Below are 16,815 nucleotides of genomic sequence, written 5' to 3'. Positions count from 1 at the left end.
AGCCAGCTTGGCTTCCTCATCACATTTATTATTCTGATGGTTTCAACGTAAAAAAAAATAATTTAAAAAATCACCCACATCAACATAACCGACAAAAAGAGAACATCACCGGATGTAACCCTGGAACGCACGCAAGCACGCACAAGTACAATACACACGAAGTAGAGGTCCTTTATGTATGACAAAATAGCCCACCTCCCGTAGGCAAGATCCAATCTCCCCCCATCACTGCTCACTTCGCATCCTGAGCGCAATCTTTCACCTTCACCGTTGTAAAATTTTTTAATCACAAAATGTGCTGTAATTAGTAGGTTTCAGATTTCTGCTTCTTTGATTTAGTTTTTTTTCCTTCAACAATAAACAGATTCTGACCCTTATCATCAGCTGTTTTTTCCATGTCTCACTTTTGGGAAATACGCTTTTTTGACACTATTTAATTAAAACAATGGGGCTTTCTCTCTCTGACACACTAGGAAGCACATAATAGGCAACAACACATGAGTAACTACCGGTAAAAACAGATCAGGCAGAAACAATATTTATTTTTAATAAGACTTGAAGTTGTTTGTTTATAGACAAGATTCTACGTATACACAGCGGAGTTCATTTCTATACTCAAACACAGCATTTGTCTCAAACCTCATCACAGGAATAGTCAGGGGTAACAATATGGTTGTTCTTGTCTAAAACATTTGATCTAACAACACGAAGTTGACAACTCTTGGTTACTTTTTTGCTCGCTCATACATCGGAGTCCCAGCGGCTCAAAGAGAAAAGAAAACAACATATCAAGCAGAAATATTATAATTCTTTGTGGAAAAACGGTGGCTGCAGTTTCAATAAATTATAAAGAATTTCACCCCATTCAACAAGTCAGCACAGTTTGGGAAACCCAAGTTTGTGACAACTCTCAGTGTCAGGGCGATGATGGGCACCACGTCTTATTTCTTCACTCTAACAAAGAACCTGGCGTCACGAACAGCTCAGCTGGTACCTGTGGTCTCTCACAACTGTCGCTGCCACACCAGAGCGGAAGGAATCCCAAACTTGGGCCATTGTTTGAGCCCTACAAAACGAAATCCCCAAATTAGGCCACTGTTTGAAACCCGTAAAAACAAAGAAACCACAAAGTTGGACCACCATTTGAGCCCTATATAGAAAATTAAATCCCCAAATTGGGTCATCATTTGTTGAGCCACAAAAAAGCAGATAAGATTTCCAGCCCCGATATATCTCAAGCTCAGAGCCTACACATCACAAGTTATTCTTCAACAGGACTAAGCATTAAAATATATCTCAAGCTTAGAGAGCCCGTATTAGTTATCCTTCTATGGGACAGAACACTGAAATATACCTCAAGCTCGGAGCCTACTACTAGTTATACTTCTATTGGATAGAGCACTAAAATGCAATCTATTCCCATGTCACTTTTATCATCCTTTTGATGCAGGAGAAGCAACAAAACCACTAGCAACAACCCCCCCCCCCCCTTAAGTAGTATTTCTAACAACAAAGGTCACTGTTTGTGTCTGACACTCTCATCAACACAGTAAAGGTATTTAAGAGTACGGACCTCCAAATGTAACCCCTTTGTTGCCAGGGAATGTGCGTTACTCCTGTCAGCACTAATTTCAGTTAAGCTGGTTAGCCAGGACAACTGTGTAATGTCTCAGTGGACTTGCTGACTACATCTAAAAAACACTCACGACCCCAGATTTTTTTACAGGGTCACTTCCCTTATTCCACATATTCCCCTTCTTATCCATAATCTCAAGAAACTTGAAAATTTAAGCCAAGTTGGTGGAAAGCTTTTAAGAATCCTGCTCTTCAAGAATGCCCCCACTAGGGATTTGAACACCGGTCATCTGCACCATATCCCAGAAACTGAGCTCACAGCTAACCCCAAGCATTTATGAAAATGTAACGAGCGAACAACCAAACTCAGACAACAGAACAGACTTGTTTCACGTTGTTTCCTTTCAGTTGTATTGATTAATGATTAATGATTAATGATTCATGAACCTCACACACCGACCAAAATGTCATAAACTACCACAGGGAAACCTACAAACTGACCAACACACATGCTACATGTATGTAAAAACCTCATAATCCAACTATATCACATACATACATACTATAAACCTCACAATCTGACCATACCATATACACAATACAAACCTCACAATCTGATCATACCATATACATCACACATTCAAACTGTACCAAATGACAAGAATCAACAATTTGTTAGCCTATGTAACAATTGGAAAATGCAGTGGCAAAAATAGTCAAAACTTATGTCACAAACGTGGAGCTCTAGACAAACAGCAGCAGCAGCACATTCCAGAAATCAATGTCGGCATACACACATATTTACAAAAAGCATTGGGTGGAAGACAAAAAAAGTCCACCCACCTTCCCCCCTCCCCCCGGGTTAACCACACAAAAACTCTTTTAGTTTTAGTAAGCATCTTATGGCACTTGCAACCCAATAAGGTCATATAAGTGCCGAAGATTAGAGGTGTTACAAGAGAGTAACAATCACAAAAAAGAAGGAGGGGAGATAAAGACGAAAGTTGTTTGATAGGAAAGAAGGAGCAAAAACCACACCAGAGCACCCGCCAATCACCCCACAGAAAAACTCTTATTTAAAAAAATTTATAGTAGAGGGTTTTATGGCCCTCGCAACTGCACAAAGGTCATATGAGCGCCATGGGGTGGGTGTCAACAGAGAAGTCTTTACAGGGAATCAGACAGACTGCTCACCTCTCTAGCTTCAACAGCACAAGGTCTGCTTCGACTATCAAGGCACCCCAAAATAGCAGGTCACAAGAGAGTGACAAACATACAAAAGAAGTAGAGGAAAATGGCAATAGTAAGGATCAGGAAAGAAAAAGCAGCAGTTCCCTGTTGTAGATCAGGCACAGTTATGAGCGTGACATGAGTCAGCCCATTTACAATTCTACTATGCTTGAACGAGAAATGTCCCCCCTTTGGGAATGGCCTAAACTTTAGGCTAAAGAACTACACTCAGTGGCACTGCCCCGAGGGGGGTAGAAAAACTCTGATACATCCAATTTATTTAAAAGTCACATACGTAATAACCCTATATATGGGGGTGACGGGTTCTATGCCCTCCAGTATGGACAAAAACAATGGGTGGTTTGGTTTTATGTGTTCATAAAGAGAAGCACATCGACACAATAACATGACGTTCACAGTTGGGAAAAGCATGACAGACAGAAAGAAGCAACAAGAAATTCGGACCTACCAGTGGTTTCCGTTTTGGAGAACAGAGACCTCAGGGAATATATACACACAGCCTCAGGTTACAATACAACAGGAACACACGCACACATGTATGTGTCGTACACATGAACACATAGAAAACTCTGGACACTGTCTTTTGTACACTGATTTGTGATCTAAATTTGTTCTTAATGTGGTGACCAGACTGAAAGGCAACACATGTTCCCAACCTCTAAAAAAAATGTACCAAATGCATTTTTATCAAATTTAGAGTCCTGAGCTAATGTTTTATATTTGTAATTTTGAAAAAAACTTAGAATTTATTTTGAACAGACAGAAAGAAACCAGCAAGTGTAGGTCCAAAGGCACACATTAACAAATCAATAGAAAAAAGGCCACCATGAAACAAAAACTTTGTGAAGCAGAAATCTCAGATTGCTTCCAGAAACTTTTACAGTTACAACAAAAACAAACAAAAACGTGTGTGAAGTAGAAATCTCAGGTTGCCTCCATAAACTTCCGCATTTAAAACACAAACAAAAACTAGCTGCCAACTGTTTTGAACACCCCCCCCCCTTCCCCCCAAACAAACCCCAAAAACTCTTCACTACTCATAAACAGAAAGTCAAGATGGTGTGCATTGGCCAAGTAACCCTTTCAGTTTCAGAACTCTTCACACATGTCAGAAATGATTAGTAAAGGTCTCTCCAATTGATGTATGGGCTTCGTTCTAATTATAATTCTCATACCACCCCATTTCAAAAGCACACAATTTTTCTGTAGCATTGGAAAGTCCACGAGGAGTACTGATAGAAAACAGAGAACACATATTTTTCAACACAATAATGCACTTACAAACTCAGACCCCTAAAAAAGTATTTAAAATGTGTTTTTTTTAACATATCGGTTGGCAGCTATGTTTGTGTAACTCAAACCTCAGATTGCTTCCAGAAACTTCCAATAACAACACAACTTATTTAAAAAAAACACACAAAAAAACCGATTGCATTGTTCCTCCCAAAACAGGAAAAACGAGGCATTGAAAACGCTGAAGTGGGCACATTTGGATGCAAGCAGTGAGGTAGGTCAAATTGACGATGAAAAGCACTTCAATACAACAAACACAAACAAAAACACACACAAGCTAGATCAAGATGATCAAGATTCAACAAACACACACTTAAGCTTGAACAAGACAATCACACAACAAGCTTGAACAAGACAATCACACAACAAGCTTGAACAAGACAATCACACACCTAAGCTTGAACAAGACAATCACACACCTAAGCTTGAACAAGACAATCACACAACAAGCTTGAACAAGACAGCCAAGACTCAATCAGCAGTGGGTGAAAATGATAAATATATATATTTGTAATACAAAACAAATTGTGTAAAATGCTGAAGACTCAAAAAAAATAAAAAAAATGATACAAAATAAATGAAATGCCATTGCTATGGATACAAAGGTGCATAGCTCAACATACAACTTGAAAATATGTAGGGCACAGTTTAAAAAACAAACAAAAATAGGCAAAAACCCAAAACCCAGGCACTATTCTCAACATCATCAAAATACCAGTTGACATCCGCAACTTGTACATCAAGTGAGATTGCCAAGAAAACCAACTTTCACTGAGCTTACATTAAAATTCTCATGCACAAAAGAAAACGATTTTCAGTTACACTTCAGACACTTTACCAAGACAAAAGGTTTTCCTGAAGGAAGAAAATGATTCCGCTGCAGCTGAAATGCTCAAAATTTTATGGACACGAGTGACAACAAAAGGCATGATTAAACTCTACACCTTGATATCGGTACAGCTTGCATGAACACACAGACACACTCACATACATAGAAGTAATGTACAATTCTTTAAATACATTTTGATATATATACATATACATATATACATAGAACATAGCCGCAGAAACACGTGGAAATGCTGTGATAATGCTTTTGATTAGACCGTCAGATCATGATTACATAGCTGCTGATTAAACACACAAATAACAAAGTCAGCAATTCTCTTTGTGATTTAAAGCCATCCAGTAATCATCCCTCCCACCCCCGTAAAAAAAACCCAACAAACAAATAAAAGCCCCCCCCCCCCCCAAAATAATTTTTTAAAAATAAACAAGAAACCAAAGAAAGGAACAAACACAAGTTACCAGAAAGGTGAAAGGCAGAAATGTGTAAAAGTTTGGTGCATAAACCTGCTGACAGAAATAGAAAGTGGATATGTATACATCAGGAGCCCTTATCATAGCCACAGGATAAGAACATAAAATGTTTTAGGAAAAAAAAAAATGTTGACCTTTGTCCAGTTTGAACCTGCAAGCTGTAAAAAAAATGCTCAACATATTCTCATCCTGGCAAATGTAATTCAAACTTGTGCTTCGGCGAAAACTAAACAGTCGAGAGGTGCCACCGCTTCAGGAAAAAAAATAAGTGCGAGTGTGAGACTAGGCCCATTAAGTACAGTTATTATAATAACAATAAAATCTTTCCAAATTTGTTCACATTCCCGGCTTGTGATCACAGCTTGTGTCCAGCGAGATAAGTACAGCAGAAACAGGCCAATAATTGCTATAAATAATGTAAAAATCCTGTGGGAAAACGGAGGGAGAAGTACATACATGGCAGAACACAATCAGGGGTATGGAAATTGTTTTGTAGACAGTTTGATCACAAGGACTGTATTTATAACAAGCTTCTGCAAGAAAGAAGCTGAAAAGATACTTTAAAGACAAAAAAAGTGGACATATAGAACAGTCCAGCAGGAACATAGCAAATTCAAACCTTTTCATTATGTACGAATTTCAGGTTATATATACATAAGAACAAAAGACCTGAACATCTTTTCACTATGTAATAATAAGAAATAGCATTTGTATAGCACATTTCCCCACTCCACAGCAAACTCTATGGACTTTACACTATACTATTACCCTAACAGATCCCAGAACTCTTGGAAACATTCTCAGTTTCCTGGGAAGGGTAACAGTGCAAGCAGTTAATTAAGTGCTCAAACACTAACAAACTGACAAGATCTTTTGCAGCCTATAGCCAGGTACCCATTCTCATCTGGCTGAAGTGAGGAAAATTTGTGTAAAGTGCCATTCTTAAGGACAAAACGTAAGGCTACAAACATTATGGTTGTGAGTCCGATAGCCTAACCACTACGCCACGTCACTACGGGTGCTCTTCGCTGTGTGTTTGCTATGTGCATGCTAGACTACATCTCCAAATTTGCTTTTGATCATATGCTTTTCTTAAAGTAATTTTAAGGTATAAAATCACTGCTGCAAAATGAAACGGTAAAACTCAGCTGGCATCGGAGGTTTGCAAATGACGATATGCAAATCCTTGCTGTAACGTTCTCCACACTAGAGCTGTGTCAACGAGAACCCTATCTCAAACAACAGGGCCCTGCACAGTGTACATTAGTCATGGTGTGTTTTGTTTTAGTAAGAGTCTTACAGCACTTGCAACACAAAAAGGTCATATAAGTGCCGAAGATTAGAGGCATTACAAGATCAACAAACACAACAAAAAAAAAAAGGAGGGGAGATCAGACCGATAGATGTCTGATAGGAAACAAGGAGCAAACCATAGAAGTCACCTGCATAGTGTCACAGAAGTCACCTGCATGGTGTCACAGAAGTCACCTGCTTGGGGTGTTTGTAAGTTTGAATCTGAGGGATACTGTGTATAATGCGTAAATGTTGACAATTTATTGTATGCGTGTACAAATGATCAAGTCAGACTTTCAGACCAATCACATGACTTACGATTATCTACACCTGCAAGGGCGGACAAGTGGGTACACAGACCCCCCAAAAAAAAACCCCAAAACAAACAACAACCAAAAAAACCCCCAAAAGGATGACTTTAACACACTGGAAGCTCCACTTCTGTGTGATCCCAACCCAAGTAGAAAAGACTGCTAAACCTGCCACACAGGTCAATTCAGCCGTACGTGGCGCCCTTGAAGCATGCCGGAAGAGAAATGGACCGACGGTCAGTCCCGCAGAATGACAGGGAACCACACATATGCACAAAAAAACAGAGGTCCCCACGGCTCAAGTACAACCAGTCAACACCTGGTCAGTCCATGTGGCAAGCCGGCTACTCCACAGTCTTTCTTTCTTTGCTTCCAGAAAAGCTGTTGTGTGTTTGTGTAACTGTGCGTGCGTGTGTATGTGTGTGACTGTGTGTTTTGGGGGTGGGGGAGACCCATTGGAGAAACACAGCTCATGGAATTTCTAAATCCTGTAACATTTGGGGAGAACAGTTGCACTTCCGTTTCTGTCTCCAGCTATAAGGAAACTTTGGGAAGAAATGTGGTACCTCATTCTACGAGGAAACTTCAAGAAGAAATGATACACCTCCTCTACTGTCTCCTGTGGTAACGAACTTCTCAAAGTAAAGTTGCACCTCCTTCAATGTCTCCTGTTATAAGGAAACTTGTGGACATAAAGATGCATCTCCTTCAATGTCTCCTGTTATAAGGAAACTCGTACACATAAAGTTGCACCTCTTTCAATGTCTCTTGTTATAAGGAAACTCTTTGACATAAAGTTGCACCTCCTCTTATGTCTCCTGTTATAAGGAAACTTCGTAGACGTAAAGTTGAACCTCCTTCTGTGGCCCCCTATTTACTTTGGTGCAGACTCGATGGTTTCGATCATCTTACTGAGCGTCTTCTTGATACGCAGACAGGTGAGCCGGGCCGCGGGGCTCGGGTGCCAGCACTCACACATCAGTCGGCCCATCACCTTCAGGTACTGGGGACAGGAGACGAGAGCAGATTTAGCCACAGCATTACCAGTAAACACATCGACCAAACTTTACTTGTTTATCGACATTACCAATACACAAACCAACCAATATTACCATTTTGTTTTAGTAGAGGTTTTACGGTGCTCGCAAATGCATAAGGTCATATGAGCGCCAGTAGAGGTGTTACAAGAGAGTAACAAACATAAAAAAGAAGAAGGGGAGATAAGGACGATAGATGTTTGATAGGAAAGAAGAAGCAAACCACACCAGAGCACCCGTCAACCACCCACGAGGAGAGATGAGGACGATCAATGTTTGATAGGAAAGAAGGAGCAGACCACACCAGAGCTCCCGCCAGCCAACCACCATATCAAACAGCTTTCTCCACAAGACAGACAAGCGCAAGTCCTGCACAAACCTCCTGCTCCTCCCACACGGCCGGGATGGTTGGCCTCAACTTCTCCACGCTGACGATCTTCCTCATGTCCTCGATGCCCGGGTCCTGGCCCACGTACTCATAGTACGGCAGCTCCGCCTCCTGGACAAACCCTGCAGGCGGATAAGACAAACAAGGTCATTACTGTGTTCACTGCACATTTGTTTAGTTTAGTTTTAGTAGAGGTTTTACAGCGCTCGCAACTGCATAAGGTCAAATGCGCGCCAGAAGATTAGAGGCGTTACAAGAGAGTAACAAGCACAAAAAAAGAAGAAAGGGATATAATGACGATATATGTTTGTTGATAGGAAAGAAGAACCAAACCAAACCAGAGCACCCGCCAATATCCCACAAAGGGTAAAACAATGGTGTCACAATCTCACCCCACAAGGGACAAAACAATGGTGTCACAATCTCACCCCACAAAGGGTGAAACGATGGTGTCACAATCTCACCCCACAAAGGGTGAAACGATGGTGTCACAATCTCACCCCACAAAGGGTGAAACAATGGTGTCACAATCTCACCCCACAAAGGGTGAAACAATGGTGTCACAATCTCACACCAACAAAGGACAAAACAATGGTGTCACCATCTCACCCCACAAGGACAAAACAATGGTGTCACAATCTCACCTCAAAAGGACAAAACAATGGTGTCACAATCTCACCCCACAAAGGACAAAACAATGGTATCACAATCTCACCCCACAAAGGGTGAAACAACAGTATCACAATCTCACCCCACCCCACAAAGGGTGAAACAACCGTATCACAATCTCACCCCACAAAGGCTGAAACAATTGTATCACAATCTCAACCCCACAAAGGGTGAAACAACAGTATCACAATCTCACCCCACAAAGGGTGAAACAATGGTGTCACAATCTCACCCCACCCGCACAAAGGGTGAAACGACCGTATCACAATCTCACCTCGTATGACGCAGCGGCGGGCAATCTCCCAAAGGACCAGGCCAAAGGCGTACATGTCCGCCTGCTTGTACGAGTCAAAGTGGTTCTTGTTCAGCGTCTCTTCCAGCACCTCGGGGGCCATGTAGCGTTTGGTCCCACATCTGGTGTTGGAGGCCAGGTCCACCTCATTGTTCTCACTGAGGACACAGTGGTCGTTGTTGTGGTATTGCTGTTGTTGTTGTTGTTGTTATACAAATGCACGTTTTACAGCTACATCACCACTTTTTTATATTTATGAGGCCGGTTGTTTGAACCCTGCCCTCTATAACACAATTAGGTCATATAAGTGCCTGAGATGAGAGGTGCTACAAGAGAGCACCAAACACACAAAAAAAGGTGTATCACATAATTAGGTCATATTAGAGCAAAAGATTAGAGGTGCTACAAGAGAGCACCAAACACACACACAAAAAAGGAGGTCTACTTTTTCTTTATGAACTCTTTGATATTCCCACTTGAGCAATGCCACCTCTCACTTAATTTTACCTCAGCTGAATTAATTATGTATGATACAATAAAGTAAATTGCGCTTGGGATAGGGTTAAGCAAACACACCTGACGTATTTGACGGCCAGACCCAGATCAGCGATGCAGCACGTGCCGTTCTTCCGAACCAAAATGTTCTTGCTCTTCACATCTCTGTGGGCTATGGCGGGTTTGCCTGCGCGAGAGAACAATGGAGACGTGATAAAGGAATCATGGCTGATTATGTCCCGACAAGAAAATAAAAGTTCTTTCAAAAGTTAATAAAAGAACTTTCAAAAGTAAATACCAAGAGTTAAATAAAAGAAGCAACCAGTAACAAAATGACAGGAAAAAAATAAACCTCTTTGGAAAGGAAAAGCTAATGGCATTTTGAGACTACTTTTCTATTCAAGAACAGTGCACCGTATTACATTATGCCTGCCAGCTGTTCAGATGTACTAAGCCCAGAAGTTTTAAAAAACATTTTTACTGCAGTTTCTTAATCTGTGGTATCGGTTGCACGTACTCGAGAAATAATTTATTGAAATTCAAATTTCAAAATATAAAAAAATAACCTAGAAAAGACACAAGTTTTTTCTCGTGGCATATATTCTCAAGAGATCTTACACATAGACATATACATATACACATACACGCATAAAAACAACATATGGAAGTTTACTCAGAAAACTTGCACAGACACACGCATGTATTCTCAGAGATACTACACAGAGACATTCCAAAAAACTACTCATACGTTTTCTCAAAGACCAACCTCTAGTGCCAAAAATCTCCACGTGTAGGTGTGAGATGCCACAGGCGGCCGAGTGTGCCAGGTACAACATCTCGGAGGTGTCAAGGGCGTGCAGACGTAGGTAGTCGTAGAGCGAACCGTTCTCATGGTAGTCTGTGATCAGGTAGAGCTGCGTCCACGAGCCCGTGCCTTTGATGTCTGCCGCAATGAAACCTGATACGACAAAAGCATTCAATAACAAGTCATATATATAAACGAGCTTTCCGGCAGACAGAAGAAAATGTTTTTAAAAAATACGTTAAAAAAAATTTGTACATTCACCAGCAGAATTTAAAAAAAATACAGATACATTTTTCCTCTGCTTCTCAAATGACCATAGTGTTCTGAAGAAAGACTTGAACCAATACCCTCAGAAACAACTACCAATTCCCACCCCTCCACTATACACCAGCACTCACCGAGGATATTCTCGTGTCTGAGCAGCACAGTTTGATACAGCTCCGTCTCTCTGAACCAGCTCTGTTCTTCCGTGGTGAAGAAAATTTTCACGGCAACGTTCTCCCCACGCCATTTGGCCTTCCAAACTTCCCCGAAACGCCCCTTGCCAATACTTCGCACCAGAGTGATCTGCTTGGCTATTGTTCTCTGAACCTGAGGACAACAAAGAGAGTACAGTTGGGCACGGAGACGCACTGGAAACAATGGAAATACAATGAAACCTGCTCTAACGGCCACCTGTCCGAGACAATCACCTGTTAAAATGATTTCACATACACTCCCCTCCCCCCCCTCCGCATTAAAAAAATTTGCTGTTCAAGACATTCACCTGTCTAAGACAAAGACTTTTCTCACTGACAATAGGTGGCCACCTTTGACTGTCCCTGTTTGAAATGATTGTGTACAACAGACGAAAGTCAACAAGAATTTTCACGGGGAGATAAATAAAACTGTAACAAATTAGGAAAAGGTAATATGCAGAAGTAACATCCTCTTTTTTGCCTGAGAACATTGTTGATAAAAGGAAGTCGTAAATATATTTCAAAGAGCAACTTCCTCTGGAAGTGTAAATACTTTTAAATTCCCTGTAAATCTTAGTATCCCTCTAGGTTATTTTGAGTACAACTTGACTGAGGGAAGCGTGAGGCTAGCGGAAAAATTTCCAGTCCTGGGAAGGTAAGACAGCTAAGAGGGGTGAGGAACAGGAGAAAATATGATCAATATGAAAATATTGAGACAAGACAATGAAATACCATAAAGAGAGAGAGAGAAAGAGAGAGAGAGAAAGAGACAGACAGAGAGAGAGAGAGAGAGAGAGAGAGAGAGAGAGAGAGAGAAAGAAAGAGAGAGAGAGAGAGAGAGACAGAAAGGAAGAGAGAGAGAGAGAGAGAGAGAGAGAGAGAGAGAGAGAGAGGGGGTAGAAAGAGAGAGAGAGAGAGAAAAAGAGGGGAGGGGGGAAAGAGACAGAGAGAACAAAACCAGCAGCTTGTCTTACTATGAGAGGCAGGCCGGAGCCGCTGCCAGAGCTCTGTGACTCGTCAATCAGACTGTGCAACGTCTGACCCACCGGAACAAATGTCTCGTGCTCAGAGTCCACCAAGAGCTGCTTCCTCCTGAACTCTTGCCTCTTGAACCTGTGATGGGAGACGAACGACAGTATAGTCTTTTCTGCTCATAAGACACTTACAATAACCATGTGATGGGCAAGATCTTATTATATTAAGGGGAAATGAAATTTTGGTTATTCCTGTGAGAAATTTTCTTGTCCCTCATTGGTTAATGCCCAACAATACTGCAGACTCACACTATTTGCCGTTTTAAAAAGCAGCAAAAAACAAACCACCCCCTTCTCTTTGAAAATCACATCTATCACATACAAGAATACAATATTAACCCAGTACTAGTTTTAAATCAATAAATCAAACCGAGATGGAAATGTTCTTATTGGAAGACAAAACCCTTCCCCAATGACCTCAGAGGGTTTCTTTTTCAGATTTAGCAAGAGCTTTACACCACTTGAAAGACAATTAAGTCATTTAAGTGCTGAAGATTGGAGGTGCTATTTCATTTCACTTAGTAAGAGTTTTACGGCTCTTGCAACACAATAAGGCCATTTAAGTGACAAAGATTAGAGGTGATACAAGAGAGTAGCAAACACAAAAAAGATGAAAGAGAGAGATAAGGGTGATAGACGTTTGGTAGGAAAGAAGGAGCAGACAACACCAGAGCACCCACCAACCACCCATGGTGTTACTTCATTGTAATATATGTAAATAAAAGAAGGAGGAGAGTAAGGACGATGGAAATTTGATAAGAAAAGAAAGAAGGAGCAAACCACACCCCAGCATCTGCCAACCACCCACACCCAAGAGTTTTTGTGTCAGTAAAAGTGAGAGTGTGAGTAGTCATATCTCAGACTGTAAGTGTGCATGCATAGTCTCCCGTCCATCGGCAGCAGCAACTCCCCTCTTTTGCTACTTTTAAAAACCAGTCTGCACATACATCAAAGATAAAGAAGTCTCCCAGTTACCTGAGGTAGACAATGGTGATGGCCACGATGAGGATGAGGAGGAAAACCGTGACGGAGATGAGGAGAACTATCTGTGTGACGTTTTCAGCTCTCTTCTCAGGGTCAGACGGGTGCACTGAAAACACACAACATTTTGTTTTGCTTCAGTAAGAGTTTTACCTCCATTACAACACAAACATCAAATAAGTGCCCCAAAAATAGATGTGTCACTAGAGAGTAACATAGAAAAGAAAGAAGAGAGATAAAGACAATAGAAGTTGGACAAGAAAGGAGGAGAAAACAGAACCACCCATAAAGCACAGACCATTTCATTCTTCAAGTGCTCAAATCCTTATCTGTATAGTATGCATACTGAAGCAGCATTGAAAAATCATATATATATATATATATACCTCCACCCCCCCCCCCCCCCAACAAAAAAATCGTTGAAATTTACACTTAAAGAAATTATTAAAAACCACAGATAAATAAACAGTAACAGAGAGCACTCTTAAGAAAAAAAAAAGATGCATGCAGCACCAAGGAAAATGTATCCTTTTTTAACTACCTTTCCTTCTGTAAAATAACTTATGAAAAAGTTATTATTCTAGCAGGAGACCGGGACAAAAGAAAGAAACAACAAAGTGGCGTGTGTATGATGGTGTATCTGGTGGGACTCACCTACACCGGGGAGAAAATCTTCCTCCGAGAAAGTCAAGTTCAGGTTCAGATTGCACAGGTCTTCGTTCTTGCAACAGGCCGAGACCTCTCTGTGCGGCACCGCTGATGGCTGACACTAAAACAAAACACACAGGTCACAAGGCAATCAGATATAATTTTCATCATTCTGAAAACAAATAAGAATAACAGCTACAATGCTGGGCCACACTTCATTATGTAACGGCAGTGACACACGAAATGGTCTTATAAAAGTTTGGCCATTCATGGTCATTTGTTCTTTACACAAACCAGCATATACTGTTTCCACTCCCTATCAAATCAAAGTGACAATGTTGCATAGTAAATATTCACTTTGAAGCCTCTAGTTCTCTCTTGCACCCAAAACGACTGTTACCTTTCAAGAAAACCACACACACACATTTGATATAAAAAAAAAAGGCCAACCCCACTCTTATCATTGTACAAACAAGAGAAGCCAATGGGTAAGAGCTGAGTTGCATCCCGTGAAATCCATGTAAGAGCCCTCAAGGTCTTCAGCTGGCCGTAGATTACCACTTTTACAGAAGGCCACAAAGCATACACCCTGGTGGCTAGAATTTACAATTTCAATTTTTTTTTTTAAATGCGGGTACGCAATAAAAAATAACACTTTTTCAACTCTTGTAAAAGTTATTTGCAACTCAGTATTTGTTCCGTCCGTGTACCACCTGCCATCTGGCCAGGCCAGAGTCACTTCCTCACCTGCAGTAAGGTCCCTCCCTCCGGGGCCAGGCAGCCCCATGTCCGGGTCTCCAGATCCTCCCAGTCTGTCAGCGGAGTCAGAGACTTGGAAGCGTAACAAGCTCCCCCAGGCAACGTTTCACAGGTGCCATTTGTGTCAGAATTGTAACAAGGATGGCAGTGGCACCTCACTGCTTCGGTTCCTTAAATGAAAAAAAAGATAGATACTCACATTAATCTCCTCATAGCACCTCATAAACAAAAATCAGTCATTCAATTGAAGACTGGTGCTCACAGCTGTAAGATAAAAAAGCAAGCAGACAATGTAAGATTTGAATTTCAGCTGCAAATACAAGACAAACATTAAGGATGTTCAGGTTTTTTTTTAAAATGGCGTGTCATTCGATTACTTAATACGCATGAAATATTTTCAAGTCTAAGAAAAGATTTTTGTTATCAATTTATCCCCATTCCAACTTTTAACATGGTTGGTATTGCCATGTTCAGTTTTAGCTGTATCAGATCTCACTTCATGTTTTGAGCATGAGTCAAATTTCAGAGTTCAAAACAGTGCTGGGTAGAAAGTCAAAATTGGTGTAAAACAGATAAAAAGGAACAAGCGCTTTAGAATATCTTAGCATGAAAAAGGTCCATGAATAAAATAATAGAAGGCTACCTCAAAAACTATTAATTTGCCATGGATATAATAAATAAAGCCAACGACTCATGTAAAAAAAATCCATTAAAAATGAATGAGAAAGAAAAGGGCTAGGCCTATACATTTGTTTACAACAGTCTAAATGAACATGAGATAGTGAAAGTAAAATAATACAAATGAAGGAAACCGAAAAGATTACACTTGAGTAAATTAGTTTTTACTAGATCTAGTTTTGACTCAACTGACTGAGATTCAACAATTTCTAAAACTTTAGTTAATTAGTTCGCAGAGCATCTTCAGTTGCAGATTTGTTTAGCAGTCTTTCTGATGCTTCCTTCCTTTTAAAAACTCAAAACCCATCAGAAAATTGCGAACAATGATAATGGTAAGTAAACTTTTGCCATCGGTTAGCCCACGGAAAAACTTACTAAGACGAGTTAAATTCTAGAACTTATGTTGATGATAGACTATAGGCGTGTTATAAATTTAAATGTCAATTAGCGCGATCTCTGTGGATTGCAAAACACATTTTGTGAATCCATGGAATGCGCAACAATCCATCGATAGTTGCGCATTCTGTAAATCTAGATCGATGGATCGCGCAGCGCTTTTTGTGGATCCATCTTATAAAACCGTATACTAGACTAGGAAGCTCAAAGGTGGCATCCTATCTGTTTTTTAAGGTCTTGTGATCGTTGGTGCCTGCTCCACGCCTGACACCTGCCTGAAGGAGGAGGAATTAGACATGTAATTCATTATCTAGGTAAGTTATTTCTATCATACGTATGACATTAACTTCGGCTTAGTGCAATGTCAACAATAATATGGATATGGACGCTCATCTGATGTTAACACCTTATAATTTCAGTTATTCTTTTACTTTCCATCCCGTCTCACAATCAGCTACCAATTGTCCATTTTCTAAGTTAAATATTGAAGCGCTGAACACGAATATCAACTTCATTTCCGCCGCACATTAATAGTTTCTGAAATATTTGATTGTTTTTTAATTGAGCTATCATATCATATTATGGCTCACCGCTTTGTAATTTGTCCGCTTCGGACCAATCGGGGGGTTTCAGGGGGGCCCCTGGGGTAAAAAAACCGAAGTGACTATTTTTCAGAACGCCCAGGAAAATGAAGTTGAACTCTATTTCTCTTAACGGTTTCTGATCTCGAGATTTTTTGGTTATTTGTGAGATTTAGGCATCATCCTTGCATAATTTCATTCTGGCATTCTGTGAGGAAGCATTTTTTGCTTCGAATTCAATTTTTAGAGCTAGAGATTTTTATAATGTCTGAATATTCAGATACTTCAGTTGTGGTTGGGGCAACCTCCCCGACTATTCTTCATTTGAAAATATTTTCAAAAGGTACTGCGAGAAAACAAGATTGCTCGACCTTGGCAGTAACCTATTTTGCATTTAGTCACCCAGCAAAAACTAAAATCCTTCATGTAAAAGAAAAACAAAACTGCTCCACGTCCCCCCTCCCCCCCGGTCACATCTTACACACACACTGACTTACACACACACGCATACTCACACATGGGCCACTCCATTCGCTTATTATTAATAAATC

General features: G+C 40.5%; 1 protein-coding gene across 1 annotated transcript in view; it reads right to left on the bottom strand.

The window, feature by feature from the left end:
• Window positions 1–7,116: 7,116 nt before the first annotated feature.
• The window catches only part of LOC101853749 (bone morphogenetic protein receptor type-1B), a 12,124-nt gene continuing 2,425 nt past the window's right edge, over window positions 7,117–16,815 (bottom strand). The window contains exons 2-11 of the mRNA XM_005111754.3: window positions 14,598–14,779; window positions 13,857–13,971; window positions 13,197–13,311; window positions 12,162–12,300; window positions 11,128–11,320; window positions 10,691–10,882; window positions 10,006–10,111; window positions 9,412–9,587; window positions 8,460–8,590; window positions 7,117–8,046 (exon numbers count right to left, since the gene is read on the bottom strand). Of these exons, the coding sequence (XP_005111811.2) occupies window positions 7,918–8,046; window positions 8,460–8,590; window positions 9,412–9,587; window positions 10,006–10,111; window positions 10,691–10,882; window positions 11,128–11,320; window positions 12,162–12,300; window positions 13,197–13,311; window positions 13,857–13,971; window positions 14,598–14,779 (1,478 nt within the window). The 3' untranslated portion in view covers window positions 7,117–7,917. The remainder of the gene's footprint in view (window positions 8,047–8,459; window positions 8,591–9,411; window positions 9,588–10,005; window positions 10,112–10,690; window positions 10,883–11,127; window positions 11,321–12,161; window positions 12,301–13,196; window positions 13,312–13,856; window positions 13,972–14,597; window positions 14,780–16,815) is intronic.

Source organism: Aplysia californica, unplaced genomic scaffold, assembly GCF_000002075.1.
Source record: "Aplysia californica isolate F4 #8 unplaced genomic scaffold, AplCal3.0 scaffold01115, whole genome shotgun sequence".
Lineage (NCBI taxonomy): Eukaryota > Metazoa > Mollusca > Gastropoda > Aplysiida > Aplysiidae > Aplysia > Aplysia californica.
This window is presented reverse-complemented; position numbering and strand designations above follow the sequence as displayed.